The sequence below is a fragment of the Nyctereutes procyonoides genome, unplaced genomic scaffold (assembly GCF_905146905.1).
Source record: "Nyctereutes procyonoides isolate TBG_1078 unplaced genomic scaffold, NYPRO_anot_genome, whole genome shotgun sequence".
NCBI lineage: Eukaryota > Metazoa > Chordata > Mammalia > Carnivora > Canidae > Nyctereutes > Nyctereutes procyonoides.
In genome coordinates this window covers 390,608-409,910 of record NW_026575030.1, presented here as the reverse complement: position 1 = coordinate 409,910, position 19,303 = coordinate 390,608, and the positions used below count along the sequence as shown (strand labels likewise).

General features: G+C 35.4%; 1 protein-coding gene across 14 annotated transcripts in view; it reads left to right on the top strand.

Moving 5' to 3' along the window:
* The window catches only part of R3HDM1 (R3H domain containing 1), a 200,686-nt gene that overhangs the window by 118,097 nt on the left and 63,286 nt on the right, over positions 1-19,303 (top strand). For 13 of the 14 annotated variants that reach the window (XM_055316114.1, XM_055316109.1, XM_055316104.1 and 10 more), the window contains 2 exons: positions 2,203-2,502; positions 11,798-11,921. In XM_055316114.1, coding sequence (XP_055172089.1) covers positions 2,203-2,502; positions 11,798-11,921 — 424 coding nt within the window. The remainder of the gene's footprint in view (positions 1-2,202; positions 2,503-11,797; positions 11,922-19,303) is intronic. The other variant, XM_055316108.1, reaches the window with a different exon arrangement.

The window sequence follows — 19,303 nt, the reverse complement described above, 5'->3', positions numbered from 1 at the left end:
TGTGATTAAAGTGATACGATCTTCTGTGATTATTTAAAGTCATGGACACGGTTATACTGAAAAAGTGTTTCTAAGCTGGATTAGAAATCATTTACTCTCTACTGTATAATATTTGTTATATTGGCATATTGCAGTGATTGTATAAATCCTAATCTTTTCCTGCCTTTTCATAATGAAATGATTTTCAGGTTGACTATTCTAGTCCTGAGATGGTTTAGCTACTTTTCTCATTGAGATCAGTGCAATCTTTGCATTCCTAGTGTGGTAGCTTTCATCTAGGTTTAAGCCTTTCTATCCCCAATACATAGGTCCAGTAAACTTCATACTGATTATTAGGTGAATTGGAGTTTATATACCTAAGACACTATGTATATTTCCAAGGAAGATCCCTAGATATTTAATCTGTGACTATAAAGTAATGGTACCTCCTTCAACCTAAAGTATGTCCCAAGTTATATCTCTTAGTAAGAGCTTAGGAGCACCAGTGCCATGTATTCTCTGACCTTCTCTATTTTACTAAGTATATGAGACAACAGTGAAAAGTACTTCCTGCCTAGGGCCTAAGGTGAAATCAGTATTCAATAAGTGTCCCTTTCCTTCCCTTAAAGTGAGCCTCAGCCTAATATACTTTTCCCAGTGATGCTGTTGTTTTTCCAGATTATATGGCATCACATTTTGACATTACTTTTCAAGTTAAATTGTAAGGTATATCTTAAAATCACTTGACACTTTTTAGAAATGTTTTCTTTTATTGGGAGTGTGTTTATTTTGAGCTGGCAGCAACCTTAAGAGCATCGGTTCTGAATGATTTTCAAAAATCACTTCCAGTCTGAAAAATTAAATTTTTGCCAGCATTGAGATCGAAAGCATCATTAAGAATAGCATAAAAGCCTTAAAGATGTTTTGGAAAATGGTAGATAATTGGAATAAGAAAATGACTTTTTTTTTTTTTTGAGATGACTCTGATGGTGTATGGTTAAAAATTTAGCCAGATTACTATGTAATTACAGCTAATCGATATATTTTGGTACATTTTTCCCTTTTGAAAATATTTGTTGAATTAGGCTAATAGTGCTAGAGTATATCAGAGCAGCATTGGAAAGAGTAAAACCACATATTTTCAGTCATTAAATCAGGTGCCTTTTCAATCCCTTGTCTTCTCCATAGCCATAATGTACTTTGCAAAAACCAACAGACTGTAGAAATTGCAGACATGTCAACTTTTATCTGACAACTCAATTGCCACAATTTTTTAAGTAACGTTTTCCAAAATTCTCCTAGCAAATTATGGTACATATTGTTACCAGTCTTTGGCTCTTTGGGAGCAAGACAATGCCATTTTAACGCCATTTTTGTCATTTCAGTGATACTGTTCAGACTAGTCAGAAACTGGTCTTTATGCTGTTGAGTCAGAGAAAACATTTGTCAGATGGCATATAAATCATAACCCTATCCTGGCTGGACACCATTGCCTGCTCACCAAGTTGCAAAAGCTGTAGGAAACTGTCATTTAGATTCAATTTGTGTAACATCTGACTTTGGAAAGAGACTGAAATACACTAGGGAAGAACAGAATTTATGGCCAAATCATTTTTCCTAAATATATATATTCTATTTTATGTATTTCTAAAGTCTTATATTAGAAGACTGGAGTGGGTGAATGTTATATATTTTATTTCATTTCTACTAGTATATTCAACAGGTATGGTATAATATACAGAGATACATAGAACCAGAATCTTGCCTTTTAGGAAGAGAGATAAAGAGTATAATTAGTACCATGCCTTATTAGTTACCTGGTCCTTGAAGTCCTTTCAGAAAATGATTATATGAGTATGTCCAGTTTCCCCTCCACATCCTAATGTGCCTTTAATTGTCATTTAAATAAGTATCTTATCATTTCTTATTGTGAAATGTTATTACACCCTGCTCTTCTGCATGCTATGCACTCTACTAGACATACTTTATAAGTAATTTGTAATGACAGCATTGTAATAGTCCTACTTTCCTGCTTAGAGTTCTAATTTTATTGAAGCTATTCTATTAAATCATATCTGTTGTAGATATATGATATCCATAATACATACTACTGCAGTTCATCTTAAACTATATGAAGTGGGGTTTTTTGATAAGTTTGGTTGATAAGTTTTTTGATAAGTATGTATGGAAGGCTTACTGATTTCTGACTTTTGCCTTTTTTAGCAGGACAACCTTGGGTCTCAGTTTAGCCACATGAGTCTTGCCCGCCAGCCATCTGCAGATGGTTCTGACCCTCATGCCACCATGTTCCAGTCCACTGTTGTTCTACAATCCCCACAGCAGTCTGGTTATATCATGACGGCAGCCCCTCCACCACCACCGCCGCCGCCACCACCTCCTCCTCCCCCCCCACCCCTGCCCCCCGGGCAACCAGTCCCTACTGCTGGCTATTCGGCCTCAGGCCATCCTGTCAGCCAGCCTGTGCTGCAGCAGCAGGGATATATTCAGCAGCCCTCACCACAGGTAAGTCACCTTTTGGCTCCCATGGAAACCTCTTCATTGAAGATCAGTTTTAACCCTAATTAGAAAGCTTACTTTTAGTGTCACATAGAATTTGTGAGAATGTATATACAAAGCTGGTCATCATCTTCTCTTCTTTGGAGATTTTCAAATGCATACTGACAACCACATGACTGGTAGATACTTCAGTTGGATGGTTAACAGTATGCGACATTTGATTTTCCTTTTGACTGATTTGTTTTCATTAGCTCAAGAGAAACACTATAGGGTAAATACACTATAAAAATAAAATGATGCATTTCAGGAAGAAGTAGATTAGTTTAGGGAGAATTAAAATCATACTATTTAAGCTTTCAGTGTTTTCTCTACATTTATTTAGATATTCCTTAATTTTTCTCAGCATATTTTGTAGTTTTCATTATATAAGAATTGCATATATTTCATAAATGTATCTCTAAGTATGTAATGTTTTTAAATGCTTAGTGGGGCACCTAGGTAGCTCATTTGGTTAAGTGCCTGCCTTCTGCTCAGGTCATGATCTCAGGGTCCTTGGAACTGCACCACGCGTTGGGCTCTCTGCTCAATGAGGAATCTGCTTCTCCCTTTTCCTCTGACTTCTCCCACCTCCCACCCCCAGCCACCATGCACACTTTCTCTCTCAAATAAAGAAATAAAATCTTTTTAAAAAGAAAGTAGGGCAGCCCGGGTGGCCTAGTGGTTTAGCACCGCCTTCAACCCAGGGTGTGATTCTGGAGACCCAGGATCGAATCCCGCATCGGGCTCCCTGCATGGAGCCTGCTTCTCCCTCTGCCTGTCTCTCTCTCTCTCTCTCTCTCTCTCTCTCTCTGATGAATAAATAAATAAAATCTTAAAAAAAAAAAAAAGAAAGAAATGCTTAGTATTCTCAAGGAGATTATTTTAAATTTTTTTATTTAAATTCAGTTTGCCAACATCCAGTATAAACACCCAGTGTTCATCCCATCAATTGCCCTCCTTAGGGGATCCCTGGGTGGCGCAGCGGTTTGGCGCCTGCCTTTGGCCCAGGGCGCGATCCTGGAGACCCGGGATCGAGTCCCACGTCGGGCTCCTGGTGCATGGAGCCTGCTTCTCTCTGCCTGTGTCTCTGCTTCTCTCTTTCTCTCTGTGACAATCATAAATAAATAAATAATCAATCAATCAATCCAAGTTGGATTCCTTTAAAAAAAAAATTGCCCTCCTTAGTGCCCATCACTCAGTTACCCCATCCCCCTACCCACCTCCCCTTCTGCAACCCTTTGTTCGTTTCCCAGAGTTAGGAGTTTCTCATGCTTTGTCTCTCTAATTTTTCCCCATTCATTTTCCCTCCTTTCCCTTATATAATCCTTTTCACTACTATTTATATTTCACATATTAGTGAAACCATATGATAATTGTCCTCAGAATGACTTATTTCACTCAACATAATACCCTCCAGTTCCTTCCACATCAAAGCAAATGATGGATATTCGTCCTTTCTAATAGCTGAGTAATATTCCATTGTATATATAGACCACATCTTTATCCATTCATCTGTCGAAGGACATCATGGCTCCTTCCACAGTTTGGCTGCTGTGGACATTGGAGTGCAGATGTCCCAACATTTCACTATATCAGTATCTTTGGGGTAAATCCTCAGCAGTGCAATTGCTGGGTCTTAGAGTAGCTCTATTTTTAACTTCTTGAGGAACCTCCACACAGTTTTCCAGAGTGGCTGCACCAGTTCACATTCCCATCAACAGTGCTAGAGGGTTCCCCTTTCTCCACATCCTCTCGAACATTTGTTGTTTCCTGTCTTGTTAATTTTAGCCATTCTTACTGGTGTGAGGTGGTATCTCATTGTGGTTTGATTTGTATTTCCCTGATGGCCAGTGATGTGGAACATTTTTTCATGTGCTTGTTGGCCATGTGTATGTCGTCTTTGGAGAAATGTCTCTTCATGTCATCTGCCCATTTCATGACTCAATTGTTTGTTTCTCAGGTATTGAGTTTAATAAGTTCTTTATAGATCTTGGATACTAGCCCTTTATCTGATGTGTCATTTGCAAATATCTTCTCCCATTCTGTAGGTTGTCTTTTGTTGATTGTTTCCTTCACTGTGCAGAAGCTTTTTATCTTGATGAAATCCCAGTAGTTCATTTTTACTCTTGTTTCCCTTACCTTCATAGATGTATCTTGCAAGAAGTTGCTGTGGCCGAGTTCAAAAAGGTTGTTGCCTGTGTTCTCCTTCTAGTATTTTGATAGATTCTTGTCTCACATTTAGATCTTTCAACCATTTTGAGTTTATCTTTGTGTATGGTGTAAGAGAATGGTCTAGTTTCATTCTTCTGCATGTGGCTGTCCAATTTTCCCAGCACCATTTATTAAAAAGACTGTGCTTTTTCCAGTGGATAGTCTTTCCTGCTTTGTCAAATATTAGTTGACCATAGAGTTGAAGGTCCGTTTCTGGGTTCTGTATTCTGTTCCATTGATCTATGTGTCTGTGTGCCAGTACTATACTGTCTTAATGATCACAGCTATGTAATAGTTTGAAATCAGGCATTGTGATGCCCCCAGCATTGGTTTTCTTTTTCAATATTCCTCTGGCTATTCGGGGTCTTTCTGAGTCCATACAAAACTTAAGATGGTTTGTTCCAACTCTGTGAAAAAAGTCCATGGTATATTGATAGGGATTTCACTGAACTTATAAATTGCCTTGGATAGCATAGACATTTTCACAATATTTATTCTTTCAATCCATGAGCATGGAATGTTTTCCATCTCTTTACATCTTCCTCCATTTCTTTCAGAAGTGTTCTGTAGTTTTTAGGGTATAAATCCTTTACCTCTTTGGTTAGGTTTATTTCGAGGTATCTTATGCTTTGGGGTGCAATTGTAAATGGGATTGATTCCTTAATTTCTCTATCTTCAGTCTCATTGTTAGTATACAGAAATGCCACTGATTTCTGTGTGTTGATTTTGTATCCTGCCACATTGCTGAGTTGCTGTATGAGTTCTAGCAGTCTTGGGATGTAATGGAGATTATTTTAAAATTTCATTTTCCTGTCATCATTTCGTCATATGTGGAAATAAGGTTTATTTTTGTGTACTGATCTTGTGTCCTGTGGACTTTCTAAATTTAATGATTCTAGTACTTTATTCATACACTGCTTAGAATTTTCCAAATTGAAGACCATTTCTACGTATATTATCCTTTCCAATATATATGCCTTTTATTCCTTTTCTTGCCTTATTAAATTATCTATGTGCTCTGATGTTGAATATACACACAACACAAGAGAAAGTAAAATCCCTCGAATTCATTTATTAACTTAAAGCTAAGTTTTGAAAGTACATATTCTTCCTTGTTTTCAGTCTTAGGAAAAGCATTTGTTCTTTCATCCTTAATTGTGATGTTATCTGTGGGTTTTTTGCCTCTGTCATGCCCTCTATCAGGTTGAAGAAATTATCTTAGTTTGTAGGTGTCTTTACCACGAATTATTTAATCTTATGAATCTCCTTTTCTGCATCTCTTGAGATCATGTGATTTTCCCCTTTTACTCTATACAGTCAATTATTGTGACTGACTTTTCAATGTTAATGATAACCTTTCATTTTGAGAGCACATTCCCACTTAGTCATGATATAATATCTTTTTAAATATTGCTAGATTCATTTTGCTAACGATTTCATATGGATTTTTTTTAAGATTTATTTGTTTGTTGTTTGTTTATTTATTTATTTATGATAGACATAGAGAGAGGCAGAGACACAGGAGGAAGGAGAAGAGAAGCAGGCTCCATGCCAGGAGCCTGATATGGGACTCGATCCCGGGACTCCAGGATCGCACCCTGGGCCAAGGGCAGGCGCTAAACCACTGAGCCACCTAGGGATCCCTCTTATGGGTTTTTGAATGCATGTTCATAGAGGATATTGGTCTGTAGTTTGTGTGTAATATCTCTTCAGGTTGTTTTATCAGGATGGCACTGATACTGGCTTTAAAATGAATTGGATATTGTTGCCTCCTTCATTTCCTAAAACAGTTGATGTAGGATTCTTTTTAACATCCTTTTTAAATGTTTGCCAGAATTCACTAATGCATCCATCTGGACTTGGAGTTTTTTTCTGAGGAAGATTTTAAAATTACAAATTCAATTTTTTAGGAGATACAGAGCTAATCCAATTTGCTATTCCTTTTTGGGTTGAATTTTGTATCAACTTAATGGTCAAATTTATTGGCAATAGTCAGTTTTGATATCCCCTTATTATATTTTTTGTATCTTAAGGATCTCTAGTGGTATCACCTTGATAATTCCTAAATGTTGATAATTTCACTTCTCTCTTATTTTTGCTTTAGTAAGAGATTTACCGGTTCCATTGATGTTTTTAAAAAACCAACTTAGGATTTCATCAATTTTATTATTCATTTTCTACTTGAATGCTTTCTACTTTTACCATTATTGTTTTCTTCTCTTTGCTTATTTTGGGTTTCATTTGCCCTTTATTTCTGGCTTCTTAAGGTGGAAGCATAGATCATTGATTTTTAGATTGTTCTTCCTTTCTAACAGTTTTTAAATGCTACAGATTTACCTCTAAGCACCATTTTAATTGCAATCCACGAAACTGGGTGTGTTTTTTTGTTATAATTTCGTTCAAAATGTTTCCTCTCTTTTTTATGTATCTATGTGACTTTTTGACACCTGATTTATTTAGAAGTGTGTTATTTAATTTCCAAATATTTGGGACTTTCTAATTACCTCGTTATTGATTTCTATTTTAATTTCATGTGGTCAGAGAACCTACTCTTAAGACTTCATTGTTTGGAAATCTCTTGAGTCTTGTACATACCATTATGTAGTCTTTTGGGGGAAGGTCCATATGCACTTGAAAAAAATTTATATTTTATCATTTTGGTGTTTTGTGATTTCTTTTGGTTTTGTTTTGAGATAAGTTCACAAAGCATAAAATTTATCATTTTAAAGCAGGCAGTTTAGTGACATTTAGTACATATGGTGTTTTACAACCATCACCTCTCTGTAGTTCCAAAACATTTTAATCACCCCAAAAGAAAAATCTGTACTCATTAAGCAGTTAGTACCCATTCACTCCATCCCCGAGCCCCTGGCAACCACTGGTTTGCACTCTGTCTCTAAGGATTTACCTATTCTGGGGGATCCCTGGGTGGCTCAGTGGTTTAGCACCTGCCTTTGGCCCAGGGCGCGATCCTGGAGTCCCGGGATCGAGTCCCACGTCGGGCTCCCGGCATGGAGCCTGCTTCTCCCTCCTCCTGTGTCTCTGCCTCTCTCTCTCTCTCTCTCTCCCTCTATGTCTATCATAAATAAATAAATCTTTAAAAAGAAAAAAAAAAGGATTTACCTATTCTGGATACTTCATGTTAATGGACTCATGCAGTACTGTTACCTTTTGTGTCTGACTTCTTTAGCTTAACCTAATGTTTGAGAGTTAATCTACACTCTGTAGCATGTATCAGTACCCCATTCCTTCTTATGTCTAAATAATATGCCAATGTATGAATATACCACCATTTGTTCATCTTTCCAACCATTGATGGACTTGGGGTATTTCCACCTTTTGCCCATTGTGAATAGTGCTGTTATGAACATGTAGGTACATGTATTTATTCAAGAGTACCTGCTCTCATTAATTTGGGGTATATACCTAGAAATAAAATTGCTGAATTATATGGTAATTTATGTTTAGCTTTTTGAGAAATCGCCGTACTGTGTCATTTTAATATTCCTATCTGCAATGTATAGAGGTTCCAACCTCTCCACATTTTGATAATAAAGCTTATTATTTACCTTTTTAAAAATTATTATTATTACCCTAGCCATCCTTTGGATGTGAAATGAGTATTTCATTACGGTTTTGACTTGTATTTCCCTAATGATTAGTAATGTTGATCATCTGTTCATATACATGTTGGCTAGGGGTGGGTGCCTGGGTGGCTCAGTTGTTGAGCTGTCTACCTTCAGCTGAGGTTGTGATTCCTGGGTCCTAGGATCAAGTCCCACATCAGGCTTTCCACGGGTAGCCTGCTTCTCCCTCTTCCTATGTCTCTGCCCTTCTGTGTCTCTCATGATAAATAAAATCTTTTAAAAAAAAATTGTGTAAAAAAAAATAAAAAATATAAAAAATAAAAAATGTGTGTATATGTATATAGACATATACACACATACACACATACATACCTACCTACATACATACATACATGTTGGCTATTGTCTGTCGTCTTCAGAGAAATGTCTGTTTTAAGTCCTTTGCCAATTTTTTCAGGAGATTGTCTTTTTGTTGTTGAGTTGTAGGAGTTCTATTTATATCCTGTGTACTAGACCATCAGGTGTGATTTGCAGATATGTTCACCCATTCTGTCAGTTGTCTTTTTGACTTTTTGATAATGTTCTTGATGTACAGAAATTTAATTTTAATGAAAATCTATTCATCTTTGCATTTTACCCCTCGTGATTAACTAGTTATATCTAAGAATCCATTGCCAAATCCAAGGTCATGAAGATTTTATCCGTGTGTTTTCTTTTAAGAGTTTTATGGTCTTTAGCTCCAATAAGTAGGTCTTTTATCCATTTTGAGTTAATTTTTGTAAATGATAATGAGACATAAGAGTCCACCATCATTCTTTTGCATGTGTGTATTATCTATTTGTTCTGGCATCATTTCTTGAAGACACTATTCCTTTCCCATTGAATGGTGTGGTACCCCTGTTAAATATCAGGTGACCATAAATGTAAGAATTTATTCCTGGACTCTTACGTTTATGTTAGTCTGTGTTTCTACCTTAATGCCAGTACTGCACTATTTTATTACTCTACCTTTGTTATAAGTTTTAAAATCAGAAAGTGTGAGTCCTCCAACTATTCTTTTTCAAGATTACATTGGCAATTTGGCTATATGACTTGGGATTCCATGTAAATTTGATGGTTGGCTTTTCCATTTCTCAAAAGAGTCCATTGAAGTTTTGATAGGGATTGCATTGAATCTTTGAATTGCTTTGTATATTACTGCATCTTAATATTAAATCTTCCATTCTTAATGAACATGGGATGTCTTTCCATTAACTTAGGTCGTCTTTAATTTCTTTCATATTTTACTGTTTGTTGTATTTAATGTTCTCTAAGTATCAGTTTAGCCAATGTGATTGTTTCATGTCTTTTATATCTTTTATTCGATTCTATCAATAAGTGATAGTGGATTAGTCTATTTCTCTCTTAAATTCTGCCATTTTTATAACATTGAAACCTATATTAAGCAATTTATATGTATCATTTCTTCCTGATATATTGACTTATTATGAAATGTTTTTCTCTCTCTAGTACTATTTCTTGTCTTAAAACGTACTTTATCTGACTTTAATATAGTGACTTCAGCATTCTTTTGATGAGCATTTAAATGGTATGTCTTTTTCCATCCTCTTATTTGTGACCTTAATATTTCAAGTCTGTCTTTTGTATATAGTTCATCTTTGCTGTTCTATCTAGTCTCGTTAGTATGTCTGGTCCTCTTAGCTTTAATATATCTTTTCACACAGTTAGAGGTAGCTTTGCCACATTGCTCTTTGTTTTCCGTTTGATCTGTATTTATTTTATTCCTGCCTTTTATATTAGTTAAACTCTTTTATTGTTCCACTTTATTTTTTCTTCAGCCTTTATACTACAGTCCTTTGACTCTTGTGTTTGTATAGTTTCTTTATGGATATGATACATATCTTTAGGTTATTACTATCTACTTCAAGTTTGTATGAAACTACAAGTAAAATATAGTAGTCATATTAACAATATAATTTTATTTACTCTCCATTGTTTGTGCTCTTCTTGTCATATGTATATATGTGTCAGTGTGTATACATTATAAATAAGATAGATGATGATACAATTTGTGGCTTAAACAATAATGTCTTTTTAATTAAGAGGGAGAAAAAATAATACTATTATTTATACACATACTCAAAAGTATAATAATAGATTTAGATCTGAAATTAGAAAAAAAAAGATCTGAAATTAGGACATACCTATTGTTTGTTGATGTGTCCAAGAACAATTAAGGGATCACATATGTATTCCATCTATTGTATCTAATGGTTCAAAAACAGAAGAAATATTGCAGTAAATTTAGGAGATTCTTGGCTTATAACTGATCTAGACATTTTTTTTTAAGATTTTATTTATTAATTCTTGAGAGACACAGAGAGAGAGGCAGAGGGAGAAGCAGGCTCCCCGCAGGGAGCCTAATGTGGGACTTGATCCCAGGACCCTGGAATCACGACCTGAGCCAAAGGCAGATGCTCAATCACTTAGCCACTCAGGTGCCCCTAGAAATTCTGTATTCAACTGGTTTCCAGATGAAATAGGCACTCTTTGAGATGCCTATAGAAGTCTCTTAGAAGTATCCCAATTGGAAGAGTGGAACTCAAAAGAGCTTATGAAGCTAATAAAGTTAATTTACCACATACTTCTACATCTTTGGATTAATTGTTCATTCCTTATTCCAAACTAGGTCAGATTACTTTAAGAGAAATGCACTGCTGATATAAATAGCTCCAGAAGGAAATAGAATCGAGCTAGTCTTACTGTTTTTTTTCCCAGCTTTGTTAAGGTATAATTGACAAATACCATTTGTATTGGCATTTTAATTTACATTAAAAATATGAGAAAAAGAATGGAACCAGCACAACTGTGTATTAGCGTGAGAACAGATAAGCTGGCTAATTTATACAATGATTACAGTTCTGCACTCAAATTGAATGAGCTAGCAGTGTACATGTTTCAACCAATATAAGTCTCAAAGAATATAAATTGCAAAATAAGTTGCATGGAGTTATATATAGTAGAGCACCATTAATGTAAATTTTTTAAATCCTCAACAATTTTTCTGTATGGATAACATGTAATAGAATTTTGAAAACATATATAGGATTCACATACACCAACTATAGGATAATGGGTTCTCTGTTAAATATAGGGCAAAAGAATATTGGACTGAGCCTTTAACTATTTTAATAGTGTTTGGTTTTATAAAAGAGGGAGAAAAATCTGAAAAAAATGTGGCCAAAATTTAAACCTATTAAATCTAATTGCTGGGCATATTAATAGGTGTCTTGTTATATATACTTCATGCTTAAAATTTTTTTCAATTAAATTTAAAGCTAAGAAAATCTGTTTTCAGGTGGTACTAAAAAGAATTATTACTCGTTACACTCTGTTGTTCCTCAGAGAAGACATTTCTGTTGCAAGTGAAATTGATTTTTTTTTCCCCTCAACACTTACCCTAGATGCCAGCCTGTTACTGTGCTCCAGGCCACTATCACTCCAGTCAACCTCAGTATCGCCCAATCCCTTCTGTCCATTACAATTCACATCTAAACCAACCACTGCCACAGCCTGCACAGCAGACAGGTGAGTAATATTTCTGAGGCTATGGTTTCTTAGCTATGGATATTACTTTTTTCCATTCTGCTTTATTTCAGCCCTACTATTAAGATATTGCCACACTCCATCTGTCAGGGGTCTCAGATATGGTCCATATGAATATGCAAACCAGTGAGATTGAAAGAGTAGGCAAATCTTAGCACCTGCCAGGAAGTAACTGTCAGGTTTATATGCTAAAGTGTTCAGAGACATAATGAGAAGAGTATACCAGGTCAAACAGAATGGTGAGCAGCTTCCTGTTACTCCCTGCCATTGTAGTGAAGCCTCCTTTGCAGCCTGATAGTCCACCTCTGTTAACAACAAAGCAGAGACAAGGCAAGCTAAGATGTCTCCTGAACAGCTAACTAGAAGCAAGGACCAAAGTGACCCAACTTTGAGAATCTAGCCTGGTGAAGATATTTTGTTGTCTTGATCTCAGTATACCTTTAAAAGGAATGTTCTTAAACACCTTTTTTGTGTTTTGTTTTTCTGTTTGCCCATTGTATAGTGAAAGGTATCTTTAAACCAAATGCAATCTAATCCTAAGCATATCAAATATATTAAAACTCAAAAGATTCTATTCCTTTTGCCCCTCTCAAATTCTCTTTAAGCTTTCAGTGAAAACTACTGTGACCTCAGAGTAAAAATACAACAACAACAACAAAAAAAACTATCTTGACTGAATTCATTTCTTTCTATGCTTCCCACCTAGATTTGTACTTCTGCCCCAGATATGTAATAAGGTACTTTTCATCCTTTCATAACTCTAGCAGTTGAAGTGAAATGTTTACTGGTATCTTTAAGGCCTTTTTAGCCTGTGGTCGCTGTTGGAGGTACTCACACTGTATCAAAGTGACTGACTCACTGAGGCCACATAACCCTCCACCTAGGCAGTTTCTTGCTGTTGGTATTATGTGCAAGTCTTAAGGGGAGCCACAGTTTTAGGAGAAAGACGCCTGCACAAGGCAATCTGATAAGAAGTATTCTTGCTTCTCACTCCTGCAGTCTTCATTGATCCGCTATTCCTCAGCAGCTTCCTTAACCAGATAAGACTCTTACTTATCACTCCTATAAGGGAGCTTTCACGTCTTAATCTATTGTTCCTAGGAGTCATCTTATACTTAGTATAAGGTCTTCCCTTTTTTCTATTACTAGCCCTGTATTGTACGTGTGGCAGATGTTCTTCCAAAGGATATTGAGTACAAACATTGTTCATTTTAGCCAACTTAGAATTTGTCTTCTTTCTTGTCTTTGACTCCCATTAGTTCAGGTTTCCTGAAGTTCAATAATATAGTCTGCTTTAAATAATATAAATAAGTACAAGCTCTAATTTTGTAAGTCATCAGAAGTTGTTCTTCATATGGGAACATTCATCATGACACTATTTATTAATTAGCTTTAAACACTTGGTTGTTTTATTCTAATAGAAATTATTTTCTGAGTTTCCCTGGGCCACAGTGACTGACTTTGCATATTGTTTTTCTCTTAATTTTTTTTCTTTCAAAATTATAATATAGACTATTGTGAGTGTCTGATAACAAAAAAGAAATTTGCCTTCACCCTCCCCATTCAGATATCTTCTGTGTGACTAATTAACTTAGTTTATTAATTTATTAATATAGCCTATTGAGGCAAGCAAAGATCCTTTACTCTGTATTTGTGTAAGCTTACTAGTTTCGTTCTTTTCTATGGCTAAATTTTTATTTCTGCTCTTGTCAAACTGCCTACAGAATTAAAACTTTCAATCACAGATCAGACCAGTGTGCTTTTACAAATTCATCTCAGCAAAAATATTCCCACCTAATGGAAAACAACTGAATATGCCACTCCTCACAATTGAGGGAATAACACAGTATTTATGTTACAGATAGTAGGTGTTCTTCAGTGATAACTTTAATTGTGGATATTTTCTAATGATAGTTACGGTGAGAAAGGAAACAAAAGGAAAGTTGCATATAGTACAGCCACAGAAAAAAAGTATGTCTGAATACTTTATGACATTGTGTTTGACTCTAAAAGTCATCATAATGTAACATGTTACATAGAATTTGTCTTTCCAGGTATTTTATGTACAGTCCTCTTCATTTTATAGGCTTAAATTAGTTGAATATCATTCCATTTGAAGAAAACAAATAAATCCTCAAAACATTCTTATCTGAAAGGGAAAAGAATTTTATTATGTAAGTACAATAGCAAACTCCTCTTTAAAGAAAATTTCAGTAGTACCAGTGGCAAGTATTGTGCTGGTAATTTTAAAAACCTTTTTTATGGAATTAGAATTTTAATTACTAAGAAAGTTATAATCTAAAGATTTTTTTTGTAGTTAGCTAATGGTTATTTTTTATACTAAACCATACAAAAAATTATGCATTTATGTTTGTGTATATCCTAATAGAAAAGTAAAATGCAGTGGGAAATGGACAAGGCAATTTTTTCTGATTTATTTTAATAATTTATAGCAGTTTCTGTCTCAGTAATTTACATTTTTATATGTAAACAGCATACTTTCTTATTCTTTTTGTCTTTTTCTTATACTTCCCTACATACATCCCACCATCCCAATCTGATTAAAATTAGAAATAATTTGTTAATGTCTCTTACATTTGGTTCTTGTCAAACAACACTAGTGAGGAAGCATGTTATTTTCTTTTATTACATAAAAAGTTAAAACTAATTATGCAACCAAATAATGAATACATTAACAGATTTGGAACAGTTTTTCTTCATGGGGTACAAATAAATAATTTTTACATGTTTATATATGAATTTAAAGAGATTTTCCTCTAACTTAAGAAACCCAATTAACTTAAAGTAGTCTATTCCCCACCCCCCACTGAATTAAGTATTCTTAAACCAGGGGGTATTGCAAGAGAAATATAAGATTTTCTGTTATTTTCCCTTTGGGGGTCAGGAAGGAGTTTGGGGAGATATCTCAAAGAAAAAATGCTTTGGTCTTCTATCCCATATGTGTGCCAGAGGTCCATAGTAGTTACTGATTCCCTTAACAAACCTCCCACCTATTAAAGGAATTGAATTGAAAACAGTGCTAATTACTGCTGAGGAATGAATATACATATCTTGAGTTATGAATGTGAAAGTGTCATGGTCTTTTAAAACAAGGTTAACTCAATCCCAGTCAATAGGAGCAGAAGAAATGCTGGCTACATGAGGCTTTTCAGACACAATGGATTGTATTGTGAAAGAAAACTAATAAATAGGAGTAAAACCCTATATATTTTTACCTTGTATTAGTTCTGTCACCTAAAACTTCTGGGTTTCAATTTACTTACTTGCAAAGTAAAGGAAGTTTACTGTATTGTCAGTTGAAGCTTCTGTGTACTCTAAAATTCCATGTTTCTGTGCTTCTGTCTTATGTGAGTCCTAATTAGTTCAGAAAGGTAGAATATTGGAAGATTGGTTTGCAATAGCTTAGTGACTTACTGTCATGTCAGTAACAGAAGTCACACAGGCAGCTATTTCAAAAGATTTGGTTATTTGCCAGTTGGAATAATAAGGATTTATTATTTTAACCCTTTATCATAAAGTTTACAGCTTTAATACTATAAAGTATACTACATGTAAGGAGCTTAATATAAAGAAACCTATTCCTGCACATAGTAGTTAAAGCAAAGATTTGGGGTTTATGAGGCCCCGGCTGTTTTCTGTGTAGCTGCTTTCATTCTTATGACTGTTTTTTGAAAGGTTTGCAGCTTTACCATATATGTTTAATATTTTGCAATAATTGGCCTTGTTCCTGAGCTGTTGGATTCGGGGCCGTAGCACTGTCTGAGAGGTTTACATTTCTCACAGTGAACCGGTCTCTTTTTCAGCTGCTTCCTGGCTTCTTTTTACTCAGGTTTCCACTGCTTTTTTTTTTTTTTTAATGCTGTATTAAGGTATTAATATTTGCTTATATTTTCCATTATAATGCCTTTTAATTATCCATCATACTCAGAAATAGGGATATGAGTTTAAATGACAACCTTATTTTAATATAACTTACCTTTTAAAACTTTGTGAAAGCTGTTGCTTTAATTTCTTTTCCAAAGCAGATTTGAATGGCAGATTCAGTTTGATTTACAGCTTTTCTTAAAAGTCTAATGTCTTCAGCATGCCAAACTCATTAGCAAAAGTTGAGTACATCTCTTTCTCTATTGCTACATAATTTTTAAGGAATATTAGTGTGCATTAATGCATGCCATCTAATGGACCTAAGATACCTAAAAGCATCTGAAACTACTTGGGCTCTGACCAGGGATATAATTCAATTTTTCCCCCAAACTGTGACATGATATGCATGTGGGAAGCGAAATGACTGTAAAATGAAATGTCATTTTAGTTTTGCAGCCAGTTAATAAATTCAAAGAATATCTATGCATTATATTGTCAATGTTAGCTTTTTAAGTAACTCAGAACTGTGTGGTTCCAATTAAGCTTCGTTACCAGTAGACTATGGTAGGTTCCGGATGAACCACAGCATAGAAGAAACATTTTAGGATAAACAGTCTGTAACATGTGGAGAGTATTGGCAACATTGTAGAGCACAAATTGAAAACTAACTTGGTTTTAAAGGCTAGCAAGGAAGAAATGGACATACTTAAGCACCAGAGGGATATTAACGGGGCATTTAGCTGTGTTAAATAGGGACTTTGATACAAAGTTACTTTCTTTACTGGCATCTTTTTACTCAAGTAATAGGAATTTTGTAATGATGTTACTACTTTCATGATGGCTCTGGTTATCCTTGTTTTTTCATTGACTCTGCAAGCTTTTCTGAGTATTGTGTGACCAGCACAGAATCAGACATTGTGTAATACCTACAAATCCACCTATTTCCCTTTTCCCTTCTCCATTAACCTGCCGCCACTGAAACCCGGAGCCAAAAGTATCTGGTAAGTACCCACAGATTTCCTTGAGCTGTACAGACTCTTCCATAGGGTTATCATTTAAATAGCCCTGAGCTATAACCTCTATGTGGCTGTTTTCATTAGATTCAGTTTTTTTGTGTTTATGTTTATGTTTATTTCAGGCACAGAACTAGTGGAGCAGAAGGTAATACAGGAGAAAGAATAGTGAAGGTGTGCTGGCATTTGCATCTTCTGAATTCACCTAAGAGACTATCCTTAGTTGAACTTAACAGCATACCAAAAATGTGCTGCAGGAGTGTAAGACAAGACAGACTGAGATTACAAACTTGAGGTTTTGATGGTTTGGAAACAGTTCATCTAAATTATATTGTGGATATCTAGTTCCAGATAAACTTAGAGTTGGCAAAATGGCTTATCAAAAAAAAAAAAAAATCTACCCTCACAATGTTTCTGCTATACAAGTTTAGTTTTGAAAACCTTTAATGAAATCACCTTAGATTTAGAGCTGTTCTAACTAAACAGCCCTTCAATTCTTTTTATTATCCTCCTCATTTTGTCTAATTCATATTACTAAAAATGCTTCCCTTTAACGCAATTGCTGTTCAGGTCACCTGCATAAAGTAAAACTAGCCTATTAAAGCCTGTGCAATACTTTTCTGCTGAGCACTGTGTTTCCTTCTTGCTCTCTTCTCTGTTGAAGTGAAAGAGAGTTAAAAATAGAATATTCTTTGGAGCCCTCCAGGGAAGTGCCTAAGCCATCAATTTATATTGTCCTAGTTCTCTTTGCTTGCAGAATTGATTGTGCCCTCCTCTGAACGTGCTGGAAGAAATGGAGTAATATTGCAGCAGTGCAGTCCTTTAACAAAGGAGAATGACAATGTTAAATAACACCTCTGTTGAGTTCTGGATGTTTATTCTGTTGTTTGGTATCACTTAGGTTGGCTTTGCTAACTTTACAAAATACATGTTTTCCCACAATACTGACACAAATTTCTACAGATGATATAGATCCTATTTTCCTCTTACTTCCAGTTTAAACCCAAATAGATCACAGGAAGGATTTGGTGGGATTTTTTTAATTTCTGATATGCTGAAACACTTACTTATTAAAAAGAAAGAATAATTTAGATGTAACCAAGTTGGTGATACATTAAGTGTTGGAATACCGGAAATTCTCTTCTCTTAGAATTTTTTTTCTTCTTTAAGTTTTTATTTCAATTCCAGTTAGCTAACACGGAGTGCAATATTAGCTTCAGGAGTAAAATTTAGTGATTCGTCACTTACTTACAACATGGAGTGCTCGTCACAACCAATGCCCTCCTTAATACCCATCTCTTTTTGGATTTTTTTTGTAAGTTTATTTATTTAATCATCTCTATACCCAGTGTGGGGCTGGAACTCAGAAGAGTCACATGCTCTTCCAACTGAGCCAGCCAGGCGCCCCTACCTATCACCTATTTAACCCATCCCTCCACCCATCACCCCTCCAGTAATTGAATGGTACTTTTCATTCTCTAGGAGTCTACTTCCTCTTTCCCAACCTTGAACTTCCTCCCTCTTTTCTAGATCATTGCATTTTTTTTTCATACTTGGCAATCTTTACCATCTAAACTATCAGAACTATGTCCCTTCCCTTATTTATTTATTTATTTATTTATTCATTCATTCATTCATTCATTCATTCATTCATGAGAGACAGAGAGAGGCAAAGACACAGGCAGAGGGAGAAGCAGGCTGTATGCAAGGAGCCTGATGTGGGACTTGAACCTGGGAATCCAGGATCCGCACCCTGAGCCAAAGGCAGGCACTCACCCACTGAGCCACCCAGACATCCCCCTTCCCTTTTAGACTGAGTAATTAAATAAAGAACTTGAATCACAGTGCCACTTCTCTACTAAGTGCCACTGTGTAACAGTTGATGCTTAGCAGTGTGAGATCCTTTGTTTACACACAGACTCAGAGGTATTCGTGAACAAATTGAACAGTTCTTTTATTTTTTTTAATTTTTTTTAAAGATTTATTTTTATTTATTTATGATAGAGAGAGAAGCAGAGACACAGGCAGAGGGAGAAACAGGCTCCATGCCGGGAGCCCGACGCGGGACTCAATCCCGGGACTCCAGGATTGCGCCCTGGGCCAAAGGCAGGCGCGAAACCGCTGAGCCACCCAGGGATCCCCTGAACAGTTCTTTTAAATGTAAATTTTATTTACCAAGTGTACATAAAGTGAGGTATACCTGTGATTAGATGATCCTTTATATTATGTTGCTATTAAATTATTAAGACTTTGTTTTGCATAGACATTGGTAAGGTTCTTAAATTTGATTAGTAGAATGATGTGATAGATTTTTTTGTTTTTAGTGTTTTCCAACTGTATATTTCTAGTTTTCCTTGCAGTTTTACTAACTAACCAACATAGATCCCACAGTCTTATGTCACCTAAAAGAAGTCGATTAATTCTTTTTGCAACTTTTTTTTTTTAATTAATCTCTACACCCAGCGT